We start from the raw sequence: 21,737 nt of genomic DNA on the forward strand, positions 1-21,737 counted from the left end.
GATATTGCTGAAGGCAGTATATGACTAGTATGACTAGAGTCTCACATGGCATCTCTGAGGGTATTTATTTGACAATATGAGCTCTTGCTGTTGCTGCGTTGGACCAGTTTTAACTTACATAACCCTGTTTTGATATGTTCTTGCAGATATTAGCATTATGAAAATGATTATATGCCTCATAGCAGGAGGGGAAGGATAATGCTGTTGACAGTGCTACAGAGGTCATGGCTGCAGGTGAACCCAAACTCATTATCTGACATTAGTAGGACCTAAAATAGTTTCTGATTCAAATTTGGGTCATATGACTTCCAGCTGTAGACGAAATGACCGAATTGACCGATAAGTGCCTCACAATATGAAACTTGGTCCGTGACTTCATAGCTCAGTTTGCAACAATATTAAAAGATATATTTGTTTTTGGTTTGTGTTTCATGATCTGTAGGTTTTTGCATCAGTAAAAAAATAATCAAACTTGCAATACCATTGGGACTGTCAGGGATTGTATTCGATGGTAGGACAATTTTTTTCTAAAATGATTTCCAGCAACCCAAACAGAATTAAAAGATGGAAATTAATAATGTGAAATGTGGCCCTCCTGGTTTCTTCCCCCTGCAGTGTTTTATTGTACGATAAACGACCACAAGCTGTTTATTTCTTTAAGAAGATATCAACGCTATGGACAGCCTATTCAAGAATGTTGATAAAATATACAAGCTTTAAAAATATTTACCAAATTTTTATTATGATGACTCCCTGAATAGAATCTTACCTCAGAAATGTCGGACAAGTCCATTTTACAAACGGGTGGGTTAAGTTTGGTAGTTCCCACATGTTCTCACAATCCTCACGTCGATTACCTGTACCTTTTCTCACTATTCTGATACCCCAGCTACACCAATGGGGAGCAACTTAAGGGACACTTCCATCTAAAAAATAACGTCCCCCAAAATATGACATCAGGTTTCGATCACATATTCGAATCACAAGAAATGACGTCATGATACTACAATGTTTTTCGTGAAATAAGCCATGCTTCATTCTTCATTGTTCTTGCAATTTATCGTGTAGCTATCTAATATATTGAAATAATAGAGATATTCCTGTGATAGATATTAAATGATGATTGATCGGTTGATGCAATAATTAATTTAAGTATCCAAGGCTGATGGATGAAGTAAATGCTGTTTGATGACAAATGTTCATTGTAATTGGTCAACCATTCCTGATACTAGTGTATATTACCATTTATGTGAAACAGATTACAATAATAGAAATGGGAATAGGATTTGTGAAATTACTTCTTTTCGAAATGATAGAATTGACTCATTGTCACGTAATCTAGTATAATCAGTGAATAATTATTTTTAACATAATGATTGTAACATAATGTATCCTAATGACTCAAGAGGTGGGGCGGTCGGGTAGCCTAGTGGTTAAAGTGTTCGCTCGTCATGCCAAAGACCTGGGTTCGATTCCTTACATGGTTACAATGTGTGAAGCTCATTTCTGGTGTCCCCCGCCGTGATATTGCTGGGATATTGTTAAAAATGGCGTAAAACCAAACTCACTCACTTACTCAGAAGGAGGTGAAGGGACACAGGTGGGTCTCTGGTCCAAGTTGTGTTGGTCGCGCAGTTTGAGTCTCAGATTCTCCCTGATTATGATATTGTGGTGAATAAGTAAAGTGATCACTTTGGGCTTTTCTTTTAAATATAAAGATGTTTTAAAGACTGAAATGCTAGTTTAAGTTACCTAAAACCAGAACAGGTCTAATGTGGAAACCCTGATGGTTCTTCACTTTGTCTGATGGAGTAGTGGGGGGGCTATGGATATAGTGTTGGCTTGTTCTGCCAAAGGCATGAGTTCTATTCATCACAAGGGTACAATATGTGAAGCGGTGCAAAGCTCTACCCACTCACTGATGGATTGCCCCTATGGGGAATGCTGGTTAAATTGATTTCCAGCAGCCTTTCATGTTGTAAGCGGCTACTTAATGGATTGGAAGGGCAGTCACTGTGACTTGTCGCATGTTGTACCCCAATGGTGCGGATTGTTGCTCGTAATATGAGTCATTGGTGTGTTTGGTCCAGACTTGATTATTTACAGGTGTTGTATTTGGAAGCCTGCTTCTTGTTAAGACCACTGCTTGTGTTTCAGCCATGCACCGCACGTTCCAGCGTGACCTGTACCTGCTACGTCTGAACACAGCCCGACAGTACCTGAAGGCCCTGGAGACCAGCATGAACCCCATCTCCTCTGACCCCGCTGAACCCGTCAAACTCTCAGCACAGGTAAGTTGGCCTTCAGGTGTTTCTCCCTAGACCTGGATAGGACCTCAGAACTCTATTGCAGCATTAGAAGATGGCACTAGTCCTGTTGTCCTTGTCAAACTGCGCAATAGTTTACTCTTTCAACACCGAAGGCCGGTCTACCGGCCAAGAAGCATCGAGTCCCCAGACACTGTAGCCATGGTCACGTCAAAATAGTATATAATTTTATAAACCTACCTGTCATATCACTCATTTATTAAATCTATCACATTTCACAATGTCTGAAATACGTATAATACATATTTATTGATAGATTAAAAAATTATTCACTATTTCCCGCAATGTTATTAAAAATAAAAACGGGTCCACATCGAACATGTCAAACAGCAAAATAAAGACGTTTCAATCAAATCTTTAAACATTCTATACAAAACCAATAAAAATATATCTAAAAGTTGTCAAACTTACAGCTAGTTTATTATTTCCATCTTTTCGTGTAATGTAAATCAAATGACATCTCAGGTACCATAGCTGTAATTTGATTGGCTGCCTTAGGTCACGTGCTCAAATTTGACCAATCACGAACCTTGTAGCAGATATTGGCAAGAAAGCATCATTAGAAACCAATTTTTATCCAATGAAATCACTTGTTATAACAACTAAAAGACTTCAGGTGATGTTATGAGCATGTAGATGAAAGATAAAGCTTTCTAGCGATGTGTCATATTCCAGTCTTTGACGAACGTGTTATTCATTAAAAGTCTCGAAAACGGGGGTATTTCTTCATGTTACTGAGCAGACAGCCGCTGTTATCGGGATATGGCTGTTGACAGATACTATTTATAATTCTTTTTAAAATGCTTTTCCAATAAAGTAAACAATGAGAATAAAAAAGAAATAGGTAAGTGGGTTTTATGAAATCTTATATTTGCCGAAAATCGTCAAATTTTCGCTTCCTTGGTCCTTTACCTGGACGTTCTCAATGTGTTAGCTTACATTTTATATTTACAACAAACTTAATTAAGTTGTAAATGGATTATTTAAACAATGTGATAACCATAACTTTCATATTTATCATTTATAAACAATAGGATCAGACCTTTCAAATGGTGTATAACATATACTAGCAAAGACGTTTTACAAGCAGATATCTTTTTTGATAAATGTTGGCTTCATCTATCACACAAGAGTCTCTGGGAACCTCGAAGTCACAGCAGTAAACGCTTCTGGTTGACTGGTGTTGAAAGAGTTAAGGTATCATAAGGACTAGTAGAAATTTGCCATTTTCAAGGGTCTTGCTATATGTTATCATTATAAGGACTAGTGGACTAAAAATGTTAGTTTCTACCACTGTATTGATTTTCGGAACAGGTGAGTAAATTGGATCAGGTGGTCAAACTTGGTACCGTGTTATACCCTCATGATGTGGGATGTTGCTCATGTTATCATCCACTGGTTTAATTATTATCTGGCTGACACAATTTGTGGTGTGAATGTTGCTGACTGTAATATATTAACATGCACTCACTCACACCACCTTTGGGTCAATTCTTTTGGTGACATGTGACACCAAGCTCCCAAGGTATGACACTATGAACAGGTGTTTTATTTTACACCTCTGCCTGCATGGACATGTTGTGCCTTTCTGATTCTATAGCTGAACCATCCCCATAATAGAGGAGCTGTCTTGCATTACCAGAACAAATCACTACCGTATTCGATGTAATAAGCGCCCACGGCGATATTTGCTAATGGGTAGTGAACAATCCCAATTAGCACCCCTTCCGATCGATCAACGTACACAAGACTTATTTATTCATGTATAATACGCACTCGTGTGTTATATGCACCCTTAATTATGGGCAATTAAATTCTGAAAAAAATATCTGTTGTATATAAACATTTCAGGCTGTCAGCATAAACCACAAAATTTACGATCTTTCAACTCAGTTTTTTTCACCAAAATAATATTCTAATTAGAGCCCCCTATTTCTAATTTTAAGAGCGCTTTGGGTTGCTTATTACCTCAAATACGGTAACTACAATGTGGAGTATGATGCCTTATGCTTGCTTAGACTGATTGTATGGACTGATGTTTTATCATATAGTGGTTTAAAAGAAGGGTAGGTCACCATTAAGGGATGGAGTGATAGGCTGGTGTACTGCGTGTCATTGTACCCCGCTTTTTTATTGCTTCTGTTATTTCCTGGTTAGAATATGTACCTAGCAGCCTATGTTCATCATATGGAATGGATGGTCAGTTGGACTTGGTTGGTTGATTGTGTGTCACAATAACTCAAATAGATTGATGCTCATCATATCTATCAATGATTTCTCTGGTCCAGACACAATTATTTCCATATTGCTGAAAGCAGCTTCAGTAACAAACAAATACAATCTCATGCTGTCAACCACAGGCTAGTGTGGCCTAGACTCAGTTATTTCCAGGCCTGTGATTTAGCTGGAATTTGGCCTTTAAACAACCTTCACTCCCTCCACTCCCTTCACTGAATCTCTTTACGGTTGAAATATACTACAGTATGTCTCTCTTGTGAAAGAACCTGTGGAAAACAATTTCACATTAAATGCACTGACCTTTCATCATCCAAATATAACAAAATCTTTACGACCTATACATTCCCTTGACAGAAAAAGTAAAAAATAAACCACACAACCTTACAGTAATGAAGTCATTCGGATGAACAAATTTGACTTTTTACATTTCTAAAGATGGCGTGTATGAAACCCATCAGCTTCAAAATTACAAATCTACAAGTCCGGAAAATGCTGAAATATGACTCCCTACGCTACAGATGTGACAGAGGTAAATAAAATCATTAAGTGATTGGCAGGTTTCAAGGGACATTGAAATGGCACTGTGCTTCCAAATTACTACTTTGATGTAATCATGCAGTAGAAGAAGTTGATTTGCCCAATTAGGTCCAATGTAGCAGCACATACATCAAATGTCAGCAGACGACACCTACAGCCAGTGAGGTCAGTCTGGGGCCGACTTGCATTACACCCAGTTTCTTTAGACCAACTCGACTGTCCAGCACAGCGGGTGAGCTACAGGTCCTCGCACCAGACTTCTAATTGAGGGAATAATGAGCACTGTGGTCTCTGCACTTGCTCTATTAAAGAGACCATTTAGATGTTAAAAGTCACCCTAAAGGGCTGTCCGTGTGATCACCCACGGACCAGCCTGGCAGATACCTGATCGTGTTCTGTGTCGATGTTTGCCATTTCTGGGGCAGTCTACGAATTGGTCCCTTCTTTGATGCCAGCCTAGCATTCTCCTTAGCCATACTGGTGTTGAGAACAGCAATTTAATAAAAGACTGGTCGGGTAATGGATCAGACAGGATATAGGTGTAGCACACTTCTGTGATAAACTCATGTCTGTTGGCCAGAGTAATTGAGAGGACTTTGTCTCCAGACTGTAGTCAGAGAGGTGCCGTATGTAGGTGTGTGCGTCGGTGTTGTCAACGGCGCTGGAGAGGTGGCCCTCTCTGTCACACTTGTGGTAGACAGTGAATTGGTGGTGTCGTCACTTGCCTTTGTGAGGCATTAGATGTCGGGGAGGTGGTGTGATGAAACACATAGATTGAGCCCTGTCTTCTCATGTGACCTCAGTAATATACAGAACAAAAATAGTCAGGGATCTTGAATATTTGGGGGGATATATTTGTAGTGAAGACAGCACACAATTTCATAAAAATATCACCAAACATATTCATGATCCTTAACTTTCTTTGTTCAGTATATATTATTTAGTGTGTGATGGAATTGTATTGCTTTCAACAAACAAAGTATTATTTCTTACTTTTTAAAAATTGTTTAGGAGCAAGAAATGTTTCGGCATGGCAGTTGCCATGTGGTTTATGGACCGGATGTTGATATTGTCCATAAGTCCATTCAAAATATAACTTCATAACTTCAGCTTTGTTTGGCAGGGGTGGAAACTGGACTTTTAAAGTCAGTTAACTCCCTTGCCCCGGGAAGATGGGTAATGTTATGATAACATTGTGTAGTACATGATGTACCCATGAAGATACGGGGTAGAATAGGTCTACAGCAACCCATGCTTATTGTAAATGGCGACTATGGTTGTCATAAGAGGCGACTAACGGGATCAGGTGGTCATACTTGCTGACTTGGCTGATGCATGTCATTGTATCCCAATTGTGTGGACCTCTGTTCATGATGTCAATCACTTGATTGTCTTGTCCAGACTCAATTATTTACAGACCGCTGTCATATACCAGTAGCTGGAATATTGTTGAGTGCGGCGATAAACAACAAACAAACAAACAAACAAACAAACAAAACAATTTCCAATGTCCGTTGTTGTTGCATTAATCATGAAGCTATCAAGCCCACCAAGGTGATCTTTTCCCCATCTTACCACTCACTTCCTTACTTCAATGACTTGATACTTGATACTGTAATATGACTGTAATATGACGAAGGTTGAAGCATCATCCTGTCTTTTAAGTAAATTGTGGATGCTACAAAGTCTGTTGCAATTATTGTCTTTGTCATGTGAAGATCACTAAACAGATGAAATCAAACTTGTGGCATTGATTAGGTGGATTGGTGCCCTGCTCTGAGGAATGGGTTATAGGATGGTAATTCTCCCAAGGCAGTTGACTTGGTTAAAACAAAATTCCAGCAACCAGTGGTTACCCAGTAGGTCTATGATAAAGCAACAAGGTTTTAGTGCCCATCTGGTAGTCTGGGTTGTATACTTTCAAGGGAAAATTATGCCGTGATATAACTGGAATACCGTTGAAAGCGACGTTAAAACCAACTCACTCACTCACTCACTCACTCACTCACTCACTCAAGGGAATTTAAAATGTAATTTGAGTGAGTGAGTATGGTTTTCCACTGCTTTCAGCAATATTCACCAGAAATGGTGATTGATCCCGGCGGTTCTTCAGCGTGAAGAGCTGCAATTTAAACACTAGGCTAAATTCATTGACTGGGATAATGATGTATGGTGCTTCGAGCATAACCATTTGGACTCTTACTAAGTGGCCTGTGATAGATGTTATTACTTTGACACACGCCTACTGGCAATATGCTGTGGGGATACTTGGCTAGAATAGGTCCCCAGCAACCCATGCTTGTTGTACAAGGCCACTAAGTGGATTGAGTGGTCAGGCTTAGCGACCTCGTTGACTGCTTGTCATTGTAACCCAAATGCCTGAGATGTTGTTCATTGTATCATATCACTGGTTTGTTTGCTCCAAACTTGTTTTTTGTACAGACTGGTGTCTTTTTGCTGAGTTCGGCAATAAACAACAAACAAACAATACAGATAGCATGAACTAACCTTAAAGAAATCAAAAAAATAATGACCGTTAGATTTAAGAGAGGGTAGACATACCTTGTTGTTATAAAATATTTAGCATTATTTGGAAAGTATAATCGAAATATGAGTGATGTTAACAAATTATTTAAAGTTTGCTAACTATTTTAAGAAGGTAAAACAAAAATACAAATTACAAGAAGGTACAACCATATTTGGATCTATGACCATATCACTTCCTTACAGAACACAGCCAATCATTAACTAGACTGAACAATCATGAATATTTTTGGGAAGTGAAGACTGTGCACACAATTTCTTCAAAAATATACCCCAAAATATTCATAATCCCTAACTTTTGGGTTCAGCATATATATAGCTGTACTACATAATCACTGTGGACATTGTAATGGAACGATGTCCCTACAGCTAATTGTCTTCCTTGTGGCATCTTTGACGATTATATTACACAAAGGTCATTTTTTGTTGATATTAGCTGAAGCAGGACTTCAGCTCACGTGCTTAGCCTCTATGGAGCTGTTGGCACAGAGCAATACTCTTAAAGATTCCTCACTTGTGCTGGGCAGCATCACGTCTTGGTGTCCATGCATGATATTGCACTAAACTAAACATCTTGATCATCCAACCAAATTCTGGGCTTGTCCTGTTGATAGGAGGGGGGTGGGGGTGGGGGGAGGGGGAGGGGGAGGGGGAGGGGATTTATTTAAGGAAAATATTCTTCTGATCAGGATATGTGAGAATGTTGACAAAGGGCCTGTTTATTGTTTGACCATGTTGACACTTCAGCCTTACATAATTATCATTAACAGATCGAAAGCCAGAAAGATCATCAGCAACCAGCTGTTTAACTCTTGTTGGAAAGCTCAAGAACTCAAAACATCTCATTATATATAGAATTTGCTATTGTCATTCAGTTTTTAAACTTTGAAATGACAATGAAATACTCAAAACCATATCATTTACTACAGCTTTCTGTTTTTAACTCACCTGACTGAAATTCAAGTAGGCTTGTGCCATGGCCTGCTTGTCTGGCATGTGTTGTCATTACTCAGCCATTTTTATTCAAAATGTAATGACATTTGGTATATGTTTACTCAGTAGCAATATTTTACAATTTTATTGACCTTATTTTGACTTCAATGTTTTGACCATACTCTTAAATTCTCCCAACCCTATATTTTGCTCTGTAAACCTCTTCTTTGAAATTGCCAATTTGACATGTTGACTACAGTAACTGTTGATACAGTTCCATGGTTATTTATATGTTGAAGTAAAGAACAATACGAGCCAATTACAAAAGGGTACCGCTCTTGTACATGAAATATTATTGCTTTCGCTTTCACCATTCAAACCAGGAGTTGATTGTCAGTAAGACCATGGACTGACTGCATTTTTATTATCCCCCGCCACGAAGTGGAAGGGGGATATAGGAATGGGTGCCGTCCGTTCCTCCTTCCGTCCTTCCGTCCGGCCGTCCTTCCGTCCGTCCGTCACACTTCGTTTCCGGAGCAGATCTTGAAAACCGTACCATATTTCTTCACCAAACTTGGCACATAGATAGGTCTAGTGGTGGACTGGTGCCTTTTGATAGTTTGGGATTTTTAAAAAAGTTATTTTTCGAGTGTCCATGGCAACGACTTTGATTTAGACTGAAAATGGCGGTAGTCCTCGTTTCCGGAGCAGATCTTGAAAACCGTACCATATTTCTTCACCAAACTTGGCACATAGATAGATCTAGTGGTGAACTGGTGCCTTTTGATAGTTTGGGATTTAAAAAAAAAATTTTTTTTCGAGTTCCCATGGCAACGACTTTGATTTAGACTGAAAATGGCAGTTGTCCTCATTTCCGGAGCAGATCTTGAAAACCGACCATTTTTCTTTACCATATTTTGCACATTGATTGGTCTAGTGGTGAACTGGTGCCTTTGGATAGTTTTTTTTTTTTTAAGAGTTATTTTTCGAGTTTCCATGGCAATGACTTTGATTTAGACTGAAAATGGAGGTAGTCCTCGTTTCCGGAGCAGATCTTGAAAAACGTAGTATATTTCTTTACAAAAAGGCCCCGTGAACATAGTTCACAGGAGCTAATGCATTGCACACACCCGACATGTCATATTGGCGTGGGATGTAAGTATTTCATGCTTGTTCATTTTGAAATGTTTTCTTCTCAGGTGCAAGGCATCGGTCCTACTTTCAAGATGACAGTCAACCTGCAGAATACATCCCTCAGCCAAGCCTCCTCCCACCTCTTCATCACTTTTGACTATGATGATAAACTTTACAGCTTCAGGAAGACACACATCAAGGTGGGATATCTGTGTAACGACATCCTTTCCATCTGAAAGACCAAATTAGCAGCCAGTTCACGGTGCAGTACTTTCTTGTACGACAGCCTTGGACTTGATTTCACTTGATTTGTTTGATGTGATTAAAAAGATCAGACTGACTTTATGCATCTGGCAAGTAATATGGTTAAAGTGCACAACAGAATAACATAGGATGTTGTTGAAGTGTATTTGACACCTACATGTGAGCAAGTCTCCATGCTGGGCCATCATGCATATCCCTTGAGCTACACCACATGGGTTCTTGTAGTCAGAGGGTGAATGTGGTTTAACACCACAGTCAGTAATATAACAGGCATAACATGGTGATTAATGTTATGAGCAATGTCCCACACTTGTCCGATGACATGCAGTCACCCGTGAAGATCGGGGTTAGAATCGATGCTCATGCTATCAATCACTGGATTGTCTGGTCCAGACTTTATTAATTACAGACCCCGTCATAAAGCAGGAATATTGCTAAGTACGGCTTTAAACAACAAACAAACAAACCAGACATGCATTCAACCAGGACATTGAGTCTGACCACCAAATCCAATTTATTTGCCTCTTCTGAAAAGATAGTGCCTGGGACCCATTCTAACCCTGGCCTGTGCAGGACTGTGTTCTTGTAGTGTTAGGACAGTAGGGTCCCTGCAAGACTGTGTTCTTGTAGTGTTAAGATAGTAAGGACCCTGCAGGACTGGGTTCTTGTAGTGTTAAGACATTAAGGTCCCTGCAAAACTGGGTTCTTGTAGTGTTAGGACAGTAAGGACCCTGCAGGACTGGGTTCTTGTAGTGTTAAGACAGTAAGGACCCTGCAAGACTGGGTTCCTGTAGTGTTAAGACAGTAAGGACCCTGCAGGACTTGGTTCTTGTAGTGTTAGGACAGTAGAGTCCCCGCAGGACTGGGTTCTTGTAGTGTTACGACATTAAGGTCCCCGCAGGACTGGGTTCTTGTAGTGTTAAGACATTAAGGTTCCCACAGGACTGGGTTCTTGTAGTGTTAGGACAGTAGGGTCCCCGCAGGACTGGGTTCTTGTAGTGTTAGGACAGTAGGGTCCCCGCAGGACTGGGTTCCTGTAGTGTTAGGACAGTAGGGTCCCCGCAGGACTGGGTTCTTGTAGTGTTACGACATTAAGGTCCCCGCAGGACTGGGTTCTTGTAGTGTTAAGACATTAAGGTCCCCGCAGGACTGGGTTCTTGTAGTGTTACGACATTAAGGTCCCCGCAGGACTGGGTTCTTGTAGTGTTACGACATTAAGGTCCCCGCAGGACTGGGTTCTTGTAGTGTTACAACATTAAGGTCCCCGCAGGACTGGGTTCTTGTAGTGTTAGGACAGTAAGGACCCTGCAGGACTGGGTTCTTGTAGTGTTAAGACAGTAAGGACCCTGCAAGACTGGGTTCCTGTAGTGTTAAGACAGTAAGGACCCTGCAGGACTGGGTTCTTGTAGTGTTAGGACAGTAGGGTCCCCACAGGACTGGGTTCTTGTAGTGTTACGACATTAAGGTCCCCGCAGGACTGGGTTCTTGTAGTGTTAAGACATTAAGGTTCCCACAGGACTGGGTTCTTGTAGTGTTAGGACAGTAGGGTCCCCGCAGGACTGGGTTCTTGTAGTGTTAGGACAGTAGGGTCCCCGCAGGACTGGGTTCCTGTAGTGTTAGGACAGTAGGGTCCCCGCAGGACTGGGTTCTTGTAGTGTTACGACATTAAGGTCCCCGCAGGACTGGGTTCTTGTAGTGTTAAGACATTAAGGTCCCCGCAGGACTGGGTTCTTGTAGTGTTACGACATTAAGGTCCCCGCAGGACTGGGTTCTTGTAGTGTTACGACATTAAGGTCCCCGCAGGACTGGGTTCTTGTAGTGTTACGACATTAAGGTCCCCGCAGGACTGGGTTCTTGTAGTGTTACGACATTAAGGTCCCCGCAGGACTGGGTTCTTGTAGTGTTAGGACAGTAAGGACCCTGCAGGACTGGGTTCTTGTAGTGTTAAGACAGTAAGGACCCTGCAAGACTGGGTTCCTGTAGTGTTAAGACAGTAAGGACCCTGCAGGACTGGGTTCTTGTAGTGTTAGGACAGTAGGGTCCCCACAGGACTGGGTTCTTGTAGTGTTACGGCATTAAGGTCCCCGCAGGACTGGGTTCTTGTAGTGTTAAGACATTAAGGTTCCCACAGGACTGGGTTCTTGTAGTGTTAGGACAGTAGGGTCCCTGCAGGACTGGGTTCTTGTAGTGTTAAGACATTAAGGTCCCTGCAAGACTGGGTTCTTGTAGTGTTAGGACAGTAGGGTCCCCACAGGACTGGGTTCCAGTAGTGTTAGGACAGTAGGGTCCCTGCAGGACTGGGTTCTTGTAGTGTTAGGACAGTAGGGTCCCCACAGGACTGGGTTCTTGTAGTGTTAGGACAGTAGGGTCCCTGCAGGACTAGGTTCTTGTAGTGTTAGGACAGTAGGGTCCCTGCAGGACTGGGTTCTTGTAGTGTTAGGACAGTAGGGTCCCCACAGGACTGGGTTCTTGTAGTGTTAGGACAGTAGGGTCCCTGCAGGACTGGGTTCTTGTAGTGTTAGGACAGTAGGGTCCCTGCAGGACTGGGTTCTTGTAGTGTTAGGACAGTAGAGTCCCCACAGGACTGGGTTCTTGTAGTGTTAGGACAGTAGAGTCCCCACAGGACTGGGTTCTTGTAGTGTTAGAGCCAATGAATGATCTGGTAAAATGGTCACCCTTGGTGTGGTGAGATGGAGGTGGGCTGACAACCAATAGGTGTCATAATTATTTTCAGTACGTAAGGGCATCAACGACCTCTCTCCATGACTGTTCCCTGATTTGATACAAAATTTGATTGATTCTAAATGTCCTTTGATCAAGCTTTGTAAACAATGTATTTCTGTTCACAACATATTTGTAAGATGCTTGATATAAGCTAGAAATGTCTTAGCTTCATTCACTTCAATGCTTGCTTGTCTGAGCCCATTCCTTCCACACATTGTGTTACATTTGCTCTTTTGATCATTCATCTTTATACAAGTTTGCAGAATAATCTCATTAACTGACAGTGCCCTAAGCCAGTTGTGAACTTTGTGACATTTTATAAAAAATCTTTTTCTCTGTCATCTATTTGTTGCTAATCACACATGGTGTGTCACCCTGTATAGGACTGTCACATTGATGACATCCTCCATTGGACCATCACGTCACCAGCTGTCATCCTGCGTTCAACCTTTTGTACTTTGACATAACTGAAATATTGTTCAAAGTGGCTTTTATGCCAACTCAATCAGCCTTGTGTCTCAACATCATCCACCTGCGTAGAACCATCACTGTGCTGAACACTTCTGCTTCAGATGTCCTTGGCTGATTTAAGTTCCACCTCGAGTGCTGCTATGCACAAACACCTTTACATTATTGTGTCACAATGGCCAGTAATGGTGCCAGCATGTCCACATCAGCACTGCTTTTTAAACCCACAGAAGAACATCAAAGCAATCATGATTATGGCAATATAAATGCTAAATGGCATTTGTATGATTTAAGATGGGAAGAAAGCACATTCTCTTTGTAGTGTGCCAATTACCATTATCAAATAGAGCAATTAAGTGTAAAAGTCATTTCGTCCTCTCAGGTAAAATCTTGTGTGAGATTTCATTCGATTAGGCACATTTGTATGTTTGAAAAACAACACCTAGAGGAATACATGCTTGAAGATTAAAGGATCAGCTTGTGAAGAAAACAATTGCCTTGGGGATACTATTGCATTAAGGAATTGTAATTGTTTTCAGGTTCTAGAATGTACCTATCCCTATTTTTAAAGCTACTAGCCCATGCTTGACTCCTGGTGAATTGTCCAGTTCAGGATAATTCTACAGCTAGTGCCCAATGCTTGACACCTGGTGAATTGTCCAGTTCAGGATAATTCTACAGCTAGTGCCCAATGCTTGACTCCTGGTGCATTGTCCAGTTCAGGATAGTTCTACAGCTAGTGCCCAATGCTTGACTCCTGGTGAATTGTCCAGTTCAGGATAGTTCTACAGCTAGTGCCCAATGCTTGACTCCTGGTAAATTGTCCAGTTCAGGATAGTTCAACAGCTAGTGCCCAATGCTTGACTCCTGGTGAAGTGTCCAGTTCAGGATAGTTCTACAGCTAGTGCCCAATGCTTGACTCCTGGTGAATTGTCCAGTTCAGGATAGTTCAACAGCTAGTGCCCAATGCTTGACTCCTGGTGAATTGTCCAGTTCAGGATAGTTCAACAGCTAGTGCCCAGTGCTTGACTCCTGGTGAATGTCCAGTTCAGGATAGTTCTACAGCTAGTGCCCAATGCTTGACTCCTGGTGAATTGTCCAGTTCAGGATAGTTCTACAGCTAGTGCCCAATGCTTGACTCCTGGTGAATTGTCCAGTTCAGGATAGTTCTACAGCTAGGTCCCAATGCTTGACACCTGGTGAATTGTCCAGTTCAGGATAGTTCTACGGCTAGTGCCCAATGCTTGACTCCTGGTGAATTGTCCAGTTCAGGATAGTTCTACAGCTAGGTCCCAATGCTTGACTTATTGGGAATTGTCCAGTGCAGAATAAGTTGACAGGTAGTAACAAATGGTTGATTGCAAATAGGTTTTCATATCAAACTGAATGAGAATCCCAAAAAGGGAGGGGAGACATATTGTTTTTTTGGCACGCTTCTCGTTGGCATTGGCTTTCCGATCCAATCTCAGTCATAACTTGAAAACCGTTTAATTATTTCTTGTGAAACTTTCCATATGCATTGCTCATCAGCCATTTGTTTATTTCAAAATTCTATTTTTTTGTGTTTACATGGAAACAATTTCAACATAGTCTCATGAGGGTAGGGTCCGTTTCTGTGGCAGGGTTTGTTTCCGTGTCATATCTTGAAAAACGTTCAACATATTTCAACAAACTTGGATATGCATTGCTCATCAGCTCCACTGGCTGTTGATATTTTGAAATTGTTCTAAATTTTATTTTCTTATGTTTCAATTTGGACTTAATCTTAAACAACTCTTGGCTTTGTTTCTGAGCCATTACTCTCAAACTAAGAATATGTTTGCATGAAACAATACATGTGCAATGAACACATGCTCCAATATTGCCTTTTCATATTTTTCAAATTTAATTTTCTTAATTTGTTGTGTTTCCATGGAAACAATATGGACTAAGTCTCTAACAAGAAGCATTTGTTTCCCGCCAGAACTCTACAGCTATTGAATATTTCTGCATATCTTTCCAGGTTATAATTTGCTATTATAGTTTTTCGGATTTGCAAACACATGCGAGGTCGTCATTATTGCCAACATGTACTGCCCATACATTATTGATTATCTATCATTGGTATCGTCATTTATCAATCACACATTAAGCAGTCAAGTCACAACACTATTACTCCAGGCAATGGGCCACAGTGTGGATCCCGGTTACCAACCCATGGGCCAGTCACCAAGCTAGCTAGCACAAGACCAGAGAACAATACCGTACGGGAGCCTCACGGTATCCATGGACAGGCTGTCCACAGCCACCGGCCATACCAGCCAGACGCTGTATGGCCCCATGGCCTGCCTCCCACGCCATTCCAGCCGACGAAAAAACCATCCAGCCGTGAAAAAAACGTATGTTCGCAGCACACTCCATGGGGCAGCTACCCACAGCAATCCAGCCTACTGACCACTGCTTACCGTTTGACCATCCAACAGGACCCAAGCCAGCTGTACAGACTCCACAGGAATAACCCAGCCAGCTGGCATGGCTACCGTTACAAGCCACACAGAGACTTATTATACCAGAGGATGACAAGCCCTACGGGGCAGAAGCTGAGGGATATGATTATTACGCCCGACCACTGGATTCTAGATGTCGTGGCTCACAGCTACACGCTACAATTCAGGAAACATCCGAGTCACGCCATGGGTCGAAGATTTCACCTGACCGGTGCCAAGTTCGCAGCTACAGAATTGGCAGTCGGGAAGCTACTAAAGAAGGAGCCATTTTGGAACTAAAGGAGTCCAACAACACCAAAGATTTTTACTCCCCAGTCTTTTTAGTCCCGAAGAAGAACACCACCGACATGAAGATGATAACAGATCTAAAGACCCTCAACAACAGATATTTGGTGCCGCCTCCAAAATTCCAGATGGAGTCCATACAGAATTTGCTGTCGACGGTGAAGAAGGGAGGCTGGCTTATCAGCCTAGATCTTACAGATGCATATCTTCACGTCCCGACAACCCATCATCTCTTTTATCATCTCATCATCTCAATTATCTATGCTTTGCAATCAATGGCCGATGCTATGAATTCTGAGTCCTACCGGGACAGCAATAGCACCTTGGCTATTCACCAGGATTACAGCGCCTGTCATCAAGTTCGCCCATCTCCAGCTAGTTCGAATCCATGGTTATCTGGACAACTTCTTAGCAGCAGACCAAGGGAAAGATCAGCTAGATCAGAACATGATATTCTTGATCCAGCTTATGACTTCCCTAGGTTTCCCAGTCAACCAAACCAAGTCAGAGATCACTCTCGTCCAAGACTTTATGTACATCGGAGCAAGATTCAAGCTATACAGGGGATATCTATGTCCACACACTATATATCTATGTCTATGAGAATCGATTCGACAAGACTATAAAGATGATCCAATCAATCTCAAGTCAACCCAGCAAGTCATTGAGGTGGTAGATGTCTCTGCTTGGCAGTTTGACATCTCTACAGGATATGACCTTCAGATGAAGGTGGAGGCTCCGTCCTCTACAGACATAGGTCAACCCTATACGATCAAAGGGCCGAGATAAAGGCCAAACAACGTTTGACTTCTATTACTATAAGATTGCTTCCAGAATTCGTAGCCAAGAACCACAATGGGACCGTTGGGTCATAGACACTTTACAATCCCTTCATTAGGACCAACAGTGGATCAACCAGACAGACTCTTATGTCCCATCAGAGCTCCCAAGTTCTATCTCTCGGCTTCAGACCCAGATAGACGCCATCGAAGGAGACTCTTTCTTTCCTGGAAGACTTGAACAAGGATATCACAAAGGCAACTTCAGCAGGATGGATGAAGGCCACAGTTGCACAAAGTTATACACAAGCTCAGAATTCCACGCCACGCCTCGGATCCTCAGCTCATGAAATAAGGTCTCTAGCCACGAGTCTTGTGTCATGGACTACAGTCTCAGTAGAGCAAGTAGTTTCCAGCTGTTAGTGGGCCTCACAAAACACCTTCAGCAGCTTTTACTTTTGTGACGTGCAGCCGGACCTACAGGGCATGTATTCCCTTGGTCCGGTGGTCGCAGCGCAAAATATGGTCCGACAATAGTATTCACCTCTCCTATCGAAAAGGGGTGGGGTGGGGTGGGGGGGGGGGCAAGATCCGACACCAGCAGCATCAGAGGGTACTGTATTTTCTTGTGTATAGTGCGCACCCAAGTATAATGCGCACTCCCCTCTAGCAGGTTTAATATTTTGGATAAAAATTTTTTGGTAATATTATGCGCAGAAAAAATTACACCGTACCCCTTCAGCAAATTCCGGTAAACGAACAGGTGATTAGAAACTCAGTACAAATTTGAAAATTGAGATAAAAAATCACCAGACATGTTGATTTACCGTTTAAATTGTATTTTTTATTCTGCTAGGTCGGTCAAGACACACCCAGTGATATAACTTTACAGGATTTTAATGCAAGGATCGACAAAACTTTTATCTGAAACTCTTTCCTTTTTTTTATCAGGAATAATATATTCCAATATCTTGTTATTTTAGTTGCAGCTTTTACCAAATATATTTAAAATAGTAATAACCCTAAGCTGATCGCTATTGACGGTTATTATTTTTCACATGGAACCAGTCACCGTCGAGACTCCCGCGCACATCGCGAGAACTACGTGTTGACGTAGAATCGTCAAACTATAACAAATATGACTTTTAACGAGTCACAGTATGGCATTTATGCTATATGTGTCCATTCTCTGTCAAAAAAAGTGTGCACTATACTCAAGAAAATACAGTAAGTACACCCTTGATTACTCTGCGTAGGATGGATTAGAAGCAGTTAATGAAACAAGTTACAAACATAAGTCCAGATATACAAAGAACACTTTTTATAGCCGGACAGTGTAATTTCTATTTGCGTACTTCAGTATGGATTTGTTGACATGGTATTTCCGGTGTTATGTGCTCACAGTAATGTCTTTCCGTTTGGGGAAAAAACATCAAAATGTCATCTATCACCATTAACCGGAAGTGACATCATTACCAAATGTGATAGAGGAAGCAGAAGTGACGTCAGCACCGCGAATAGCTGAACAAAGTCCTTCTAACAAGGAAATGACGTCTTTGAGGTAGAAATAGACCTAAAGAGATGTCATTAACAAAAGAGGAAGTGACATACCGGGAGTGGCGTCATATCTGGAAGTGACGTCAGAAGTGACATAATTGCCGGTATCATAGGTCATTTAACCAGGTTATTATGGTCAAAATCAGCAAATATAATGGTAAATCTAGTGATAATACAACATATTTAATGGATTATTGACATAGTTTTCTGATATTCAAGACCTCACAGGGGATTTCAGAGGAAATTATCTCAGTAGGATGAGAATCAGTACATTATGGTTTCCAGAAGAGGATGGCTGTCAATTACACAGGGGAGTTACTAGAGGCAGATCCCACCGGGGTCCCTCTGGTATATTCTGGCAGAAATGTAATAGAGGTAGAAGTTTCGTAAGAATTATCGAAAAATAGTTGTCATTGTTAATAAATCTAAGACTACTACATACAAATTACTCCCTCCCACCTCCCCAATTCATTTACCTCTAGTAGGAGATGATGGAAAAATGTGATATGGCCGCCATTGTGATGTCACGGTGTGGGTAATTGTGAGAATACTTGGTGGCAACTAATTGTGTGTAATTGACAGTGAAGAGGACGTCTGTTGAAAATCTGAAAATTTTAGTTAGTATGATTGAAGCCAAAATACAGGATTTAAACTATTGTTTGACTTTGCTGTGTATTTGTCGCTACTTAATCCTCTGAGTAGGAGGCATGGATGGCCCAGTCGTCTAAGGCACCGCGATTCGCTGTGCAGAGTTGCATCCCTTGGGCACACCAGAAACCTATGATTGTGGGTTCGAATCCCAGTTCACCTCGATTATGTTTCTAGGTTGTCTGCACCATACTCGTGCTTGTAGGTTTCACTGAAGTGGTAAACAGCTGAGAGCTGCATCACTTCAGGCTTTCCTCCCACATTAGGCTGACACGCCGTGATATAACTGGAATACTGTTAAAAGCGGCGTTAAACCCAACTCACTCACTCATCCTTTGAGTACTGCCGTGGCTGCCATCAGTGCTTGGTAGTGATGATCACCATGTACATTTGGCCCCTACATAGCCAGTTTGGTACATGTATCATGTATTTTATTGAACATATTGCAACGTTATCTGTGCTTGCTGAGTTTGTTGATGCATTCCATCGTATCCAAATTGTGTAGATGGTTGCTCATAATGTTGCTGAGTGTGGCATTAAAGAACAAACAAACTGATCGATAATACTTAAAATTTCAAGTGAGCTACAGAGTCTTGGGGCTTTATTTTTGTAACAAGAAAATTAACTGGAGTTCCAAAGCACCAATTCACTGAAGCCTATTTTTAGGTACTTATGCAGTTTCCAAGTACAGAGTCTTTGAAAGTAGTAATTGAAGGTGGAAACCTGAACGGAGTCACCTCTGTGAGGGAACAAGCTTCTACAGTTTTGCTATTGATTTCGCTGGGCAAGTTGATAGATTAACCGCTGACAGTGTTATTCTGACAGCAGCACAGGGACATACAGTGGCGACTTTAAAATGGTAATCTGGCTATCTAGCTAGCATCTATTGCTGCCTCAGCTTAGCACTGAGGGATTGAAAATGTCGTACCTTGAAGTTTCTGTTTTATTCTGAGCATCACATTTGGTGTTGGTGATTTATCATTAAGGCTGAATGTCCAGTCCCATTGTGGCTGTCAAGCACTGAATGTACAATGAAACGTACAGGCAACTGATTAGCGAACACTGTAGTGTAGCTAGTTGTGGAGGGTGGAACAAAAGACAGATGACATCAATAGACATAGAATGGCAGGGATTGTTGACAAACAACACCAGGTCTTTGTTTAGTAAGAAGATAATTTAATATGGAAGTGCTCTCGCATGAACTAATTTAAGTCATTGACAGACTGATGTTTGATGAGAGATGTCTGTTGTGTGTAATACGAGTGTTATCCATTAGCTATATGGCCACTGTTAGGGTTGTTTTGTAAAAGAACACAGATTTGATTAATAATGGTGTGTTGGAGATTGAAGTTAATACCTTATTTGACATTTTGCCAAAGTAACATTTATAGAAAAATTGCTTCCAACTTGTATTAGACTTCAGAGGCCTGAGGATGATTTGATTTTGTGAAAACATCTAAATTTGTACATGCTTAGAGAGTTTTTTGTATCTTAATGTAAGCTCCCTGTTTTGATATGGTCAGTCATTCACAGCATCATGTAATGTGATTAGATGAATATTTGGTTACAGAAAATGGTTGTTAGCTTTGAAGCGGAAAGATCAATTTCTCAATTTATTTTAGATTTCATGATGGCATGTGATGCACATGATTACTGTAATACAATAACTTGTTATTATGAATTGAATTACTTTAAAACAAAGGTTAAAATTGAGTAATGAATTTGTTTAACAGTTGTTTGAGGAGAACATCTCTTGTTCATTGATCTCATTTATCTATTTTTGTCATGACAATCTCTTTTAGAAAGTTCAAGAAAACGAACCCCCATGTCATTTGTTTTTAGTTGTTAGATATAGTATCTGATTCTTCAATTTCATTCTTAGCTGACCTGAGTTGAGCTGATACAGTTGATAAGGCACATCTTTACAAGTTAAAAACCTTTGGTGCCAGATCTCTTCAGCACTCTGCTGTAGTGTTATGGAACTCTCTCCCTGCTACACGTCAGATGCGCCCCTTCAGAAACTCCCTTTAAACTAAAGACTCATCTACTTCAATAATATTGACATTCATTGACTGTGAGTTTGTATGTTTTTGTGAGAGTATGCCCACAAGGCTACACTGCCATCATTTTTCTTACTTCCTTCGGTTTTTTTATTTGTTTGTTGTTTAATGCCCCAGCAATATTCCAGCTTTATGACAGCAGCCTGTAAATACCCGAGTCTGGATCAGACAATCCAGTGATGGATATCATGAGCATTAATCTTACAGAATTGGGATAGTTGATAGCCACGGAGTCTGACCACCCAATCTATTTAGGCGCCTCTTGCGACAAGCATGGTTTCCTGTCGACCCACATTCTTTCCTGGAAAAGTGGCTGAAATATCAATAGGTTTGACCAGGACTGGATTAACCTATATCAACATCAATATGCTAAACAATTAGTCAGCATCCGACAATCTGGTGGTTGATATTATGAAATACAAACCACCCTATTGGTGTACAATGACGGACAGTCAATCAAGTCACTTCATCTGGCCATTTGATCAAGTTGTTTGTAATACTTACTGGTAGGTGATATGTAAATAAAAAACTATATTGAAAATAATTTTTGGTAATTCATTATTGATACCATTTTAATCTATTGAACGATCTTTAAGTGATCAATAGTTTGGCTAATTTTAAAAAAATTATTTGATATTCAATTTTGAAGGTGAGCTCCAGGGCCTGTGGCTCTGTTTCCATTGAAAGTGAACATTCAACTATATGCCATGGCCATGAGGACTCGAGTAAAACATACTAAAACCTGACAAATTG

The 21,737-nt window shown here is 40.9% G+C and overlaps 1 protein-coding gene across 2 annotated transcripts in view; it reads left to right on the forward strand.

Annotated features, from left to right (window-relative positions):
- LOC124146462 (Bardet-Biedl syndrome 1 protein homolog) overlaps positions 1-21,737 on the forward strand; it is a 66,304-nt gene that overhangs the window by 38,112 nt on the left and 6,455 nt on the right. For both annotated transcript variants that reach the window (XM_046516762.2, XM_046516761.2), the window contains 2 exons: positions 2,158-2,291; positions 9,779-9,913. In XM_046516762.2, coding sequence (XP_046372718.1) covers positions 2,158-2,291; positions 9,779-9,913 — 269 coding nt within the window. The remainder of the gene's footprint in view (positions 1-2,157; positions 2,292-9,778; positions 9,914-21,737) is intronic.

Source organism: Haliotis rufescens, unplaced genomic scaffold, assembly GCF_023055435.1.
Source record: "Haliotis rufescens isolate VD_foot unplaced genomic scaffold, xgHalRufe1.0.p SCAF_3, whole genome shotgun sequence".
Taxonomy (NCBI): domain Eukaryota; kingdom Metazoa; phylum Mollusca; class Gastropoda; order Lepetellida; family Haliotidae; genus Haliotis; species Haliotis rufescens.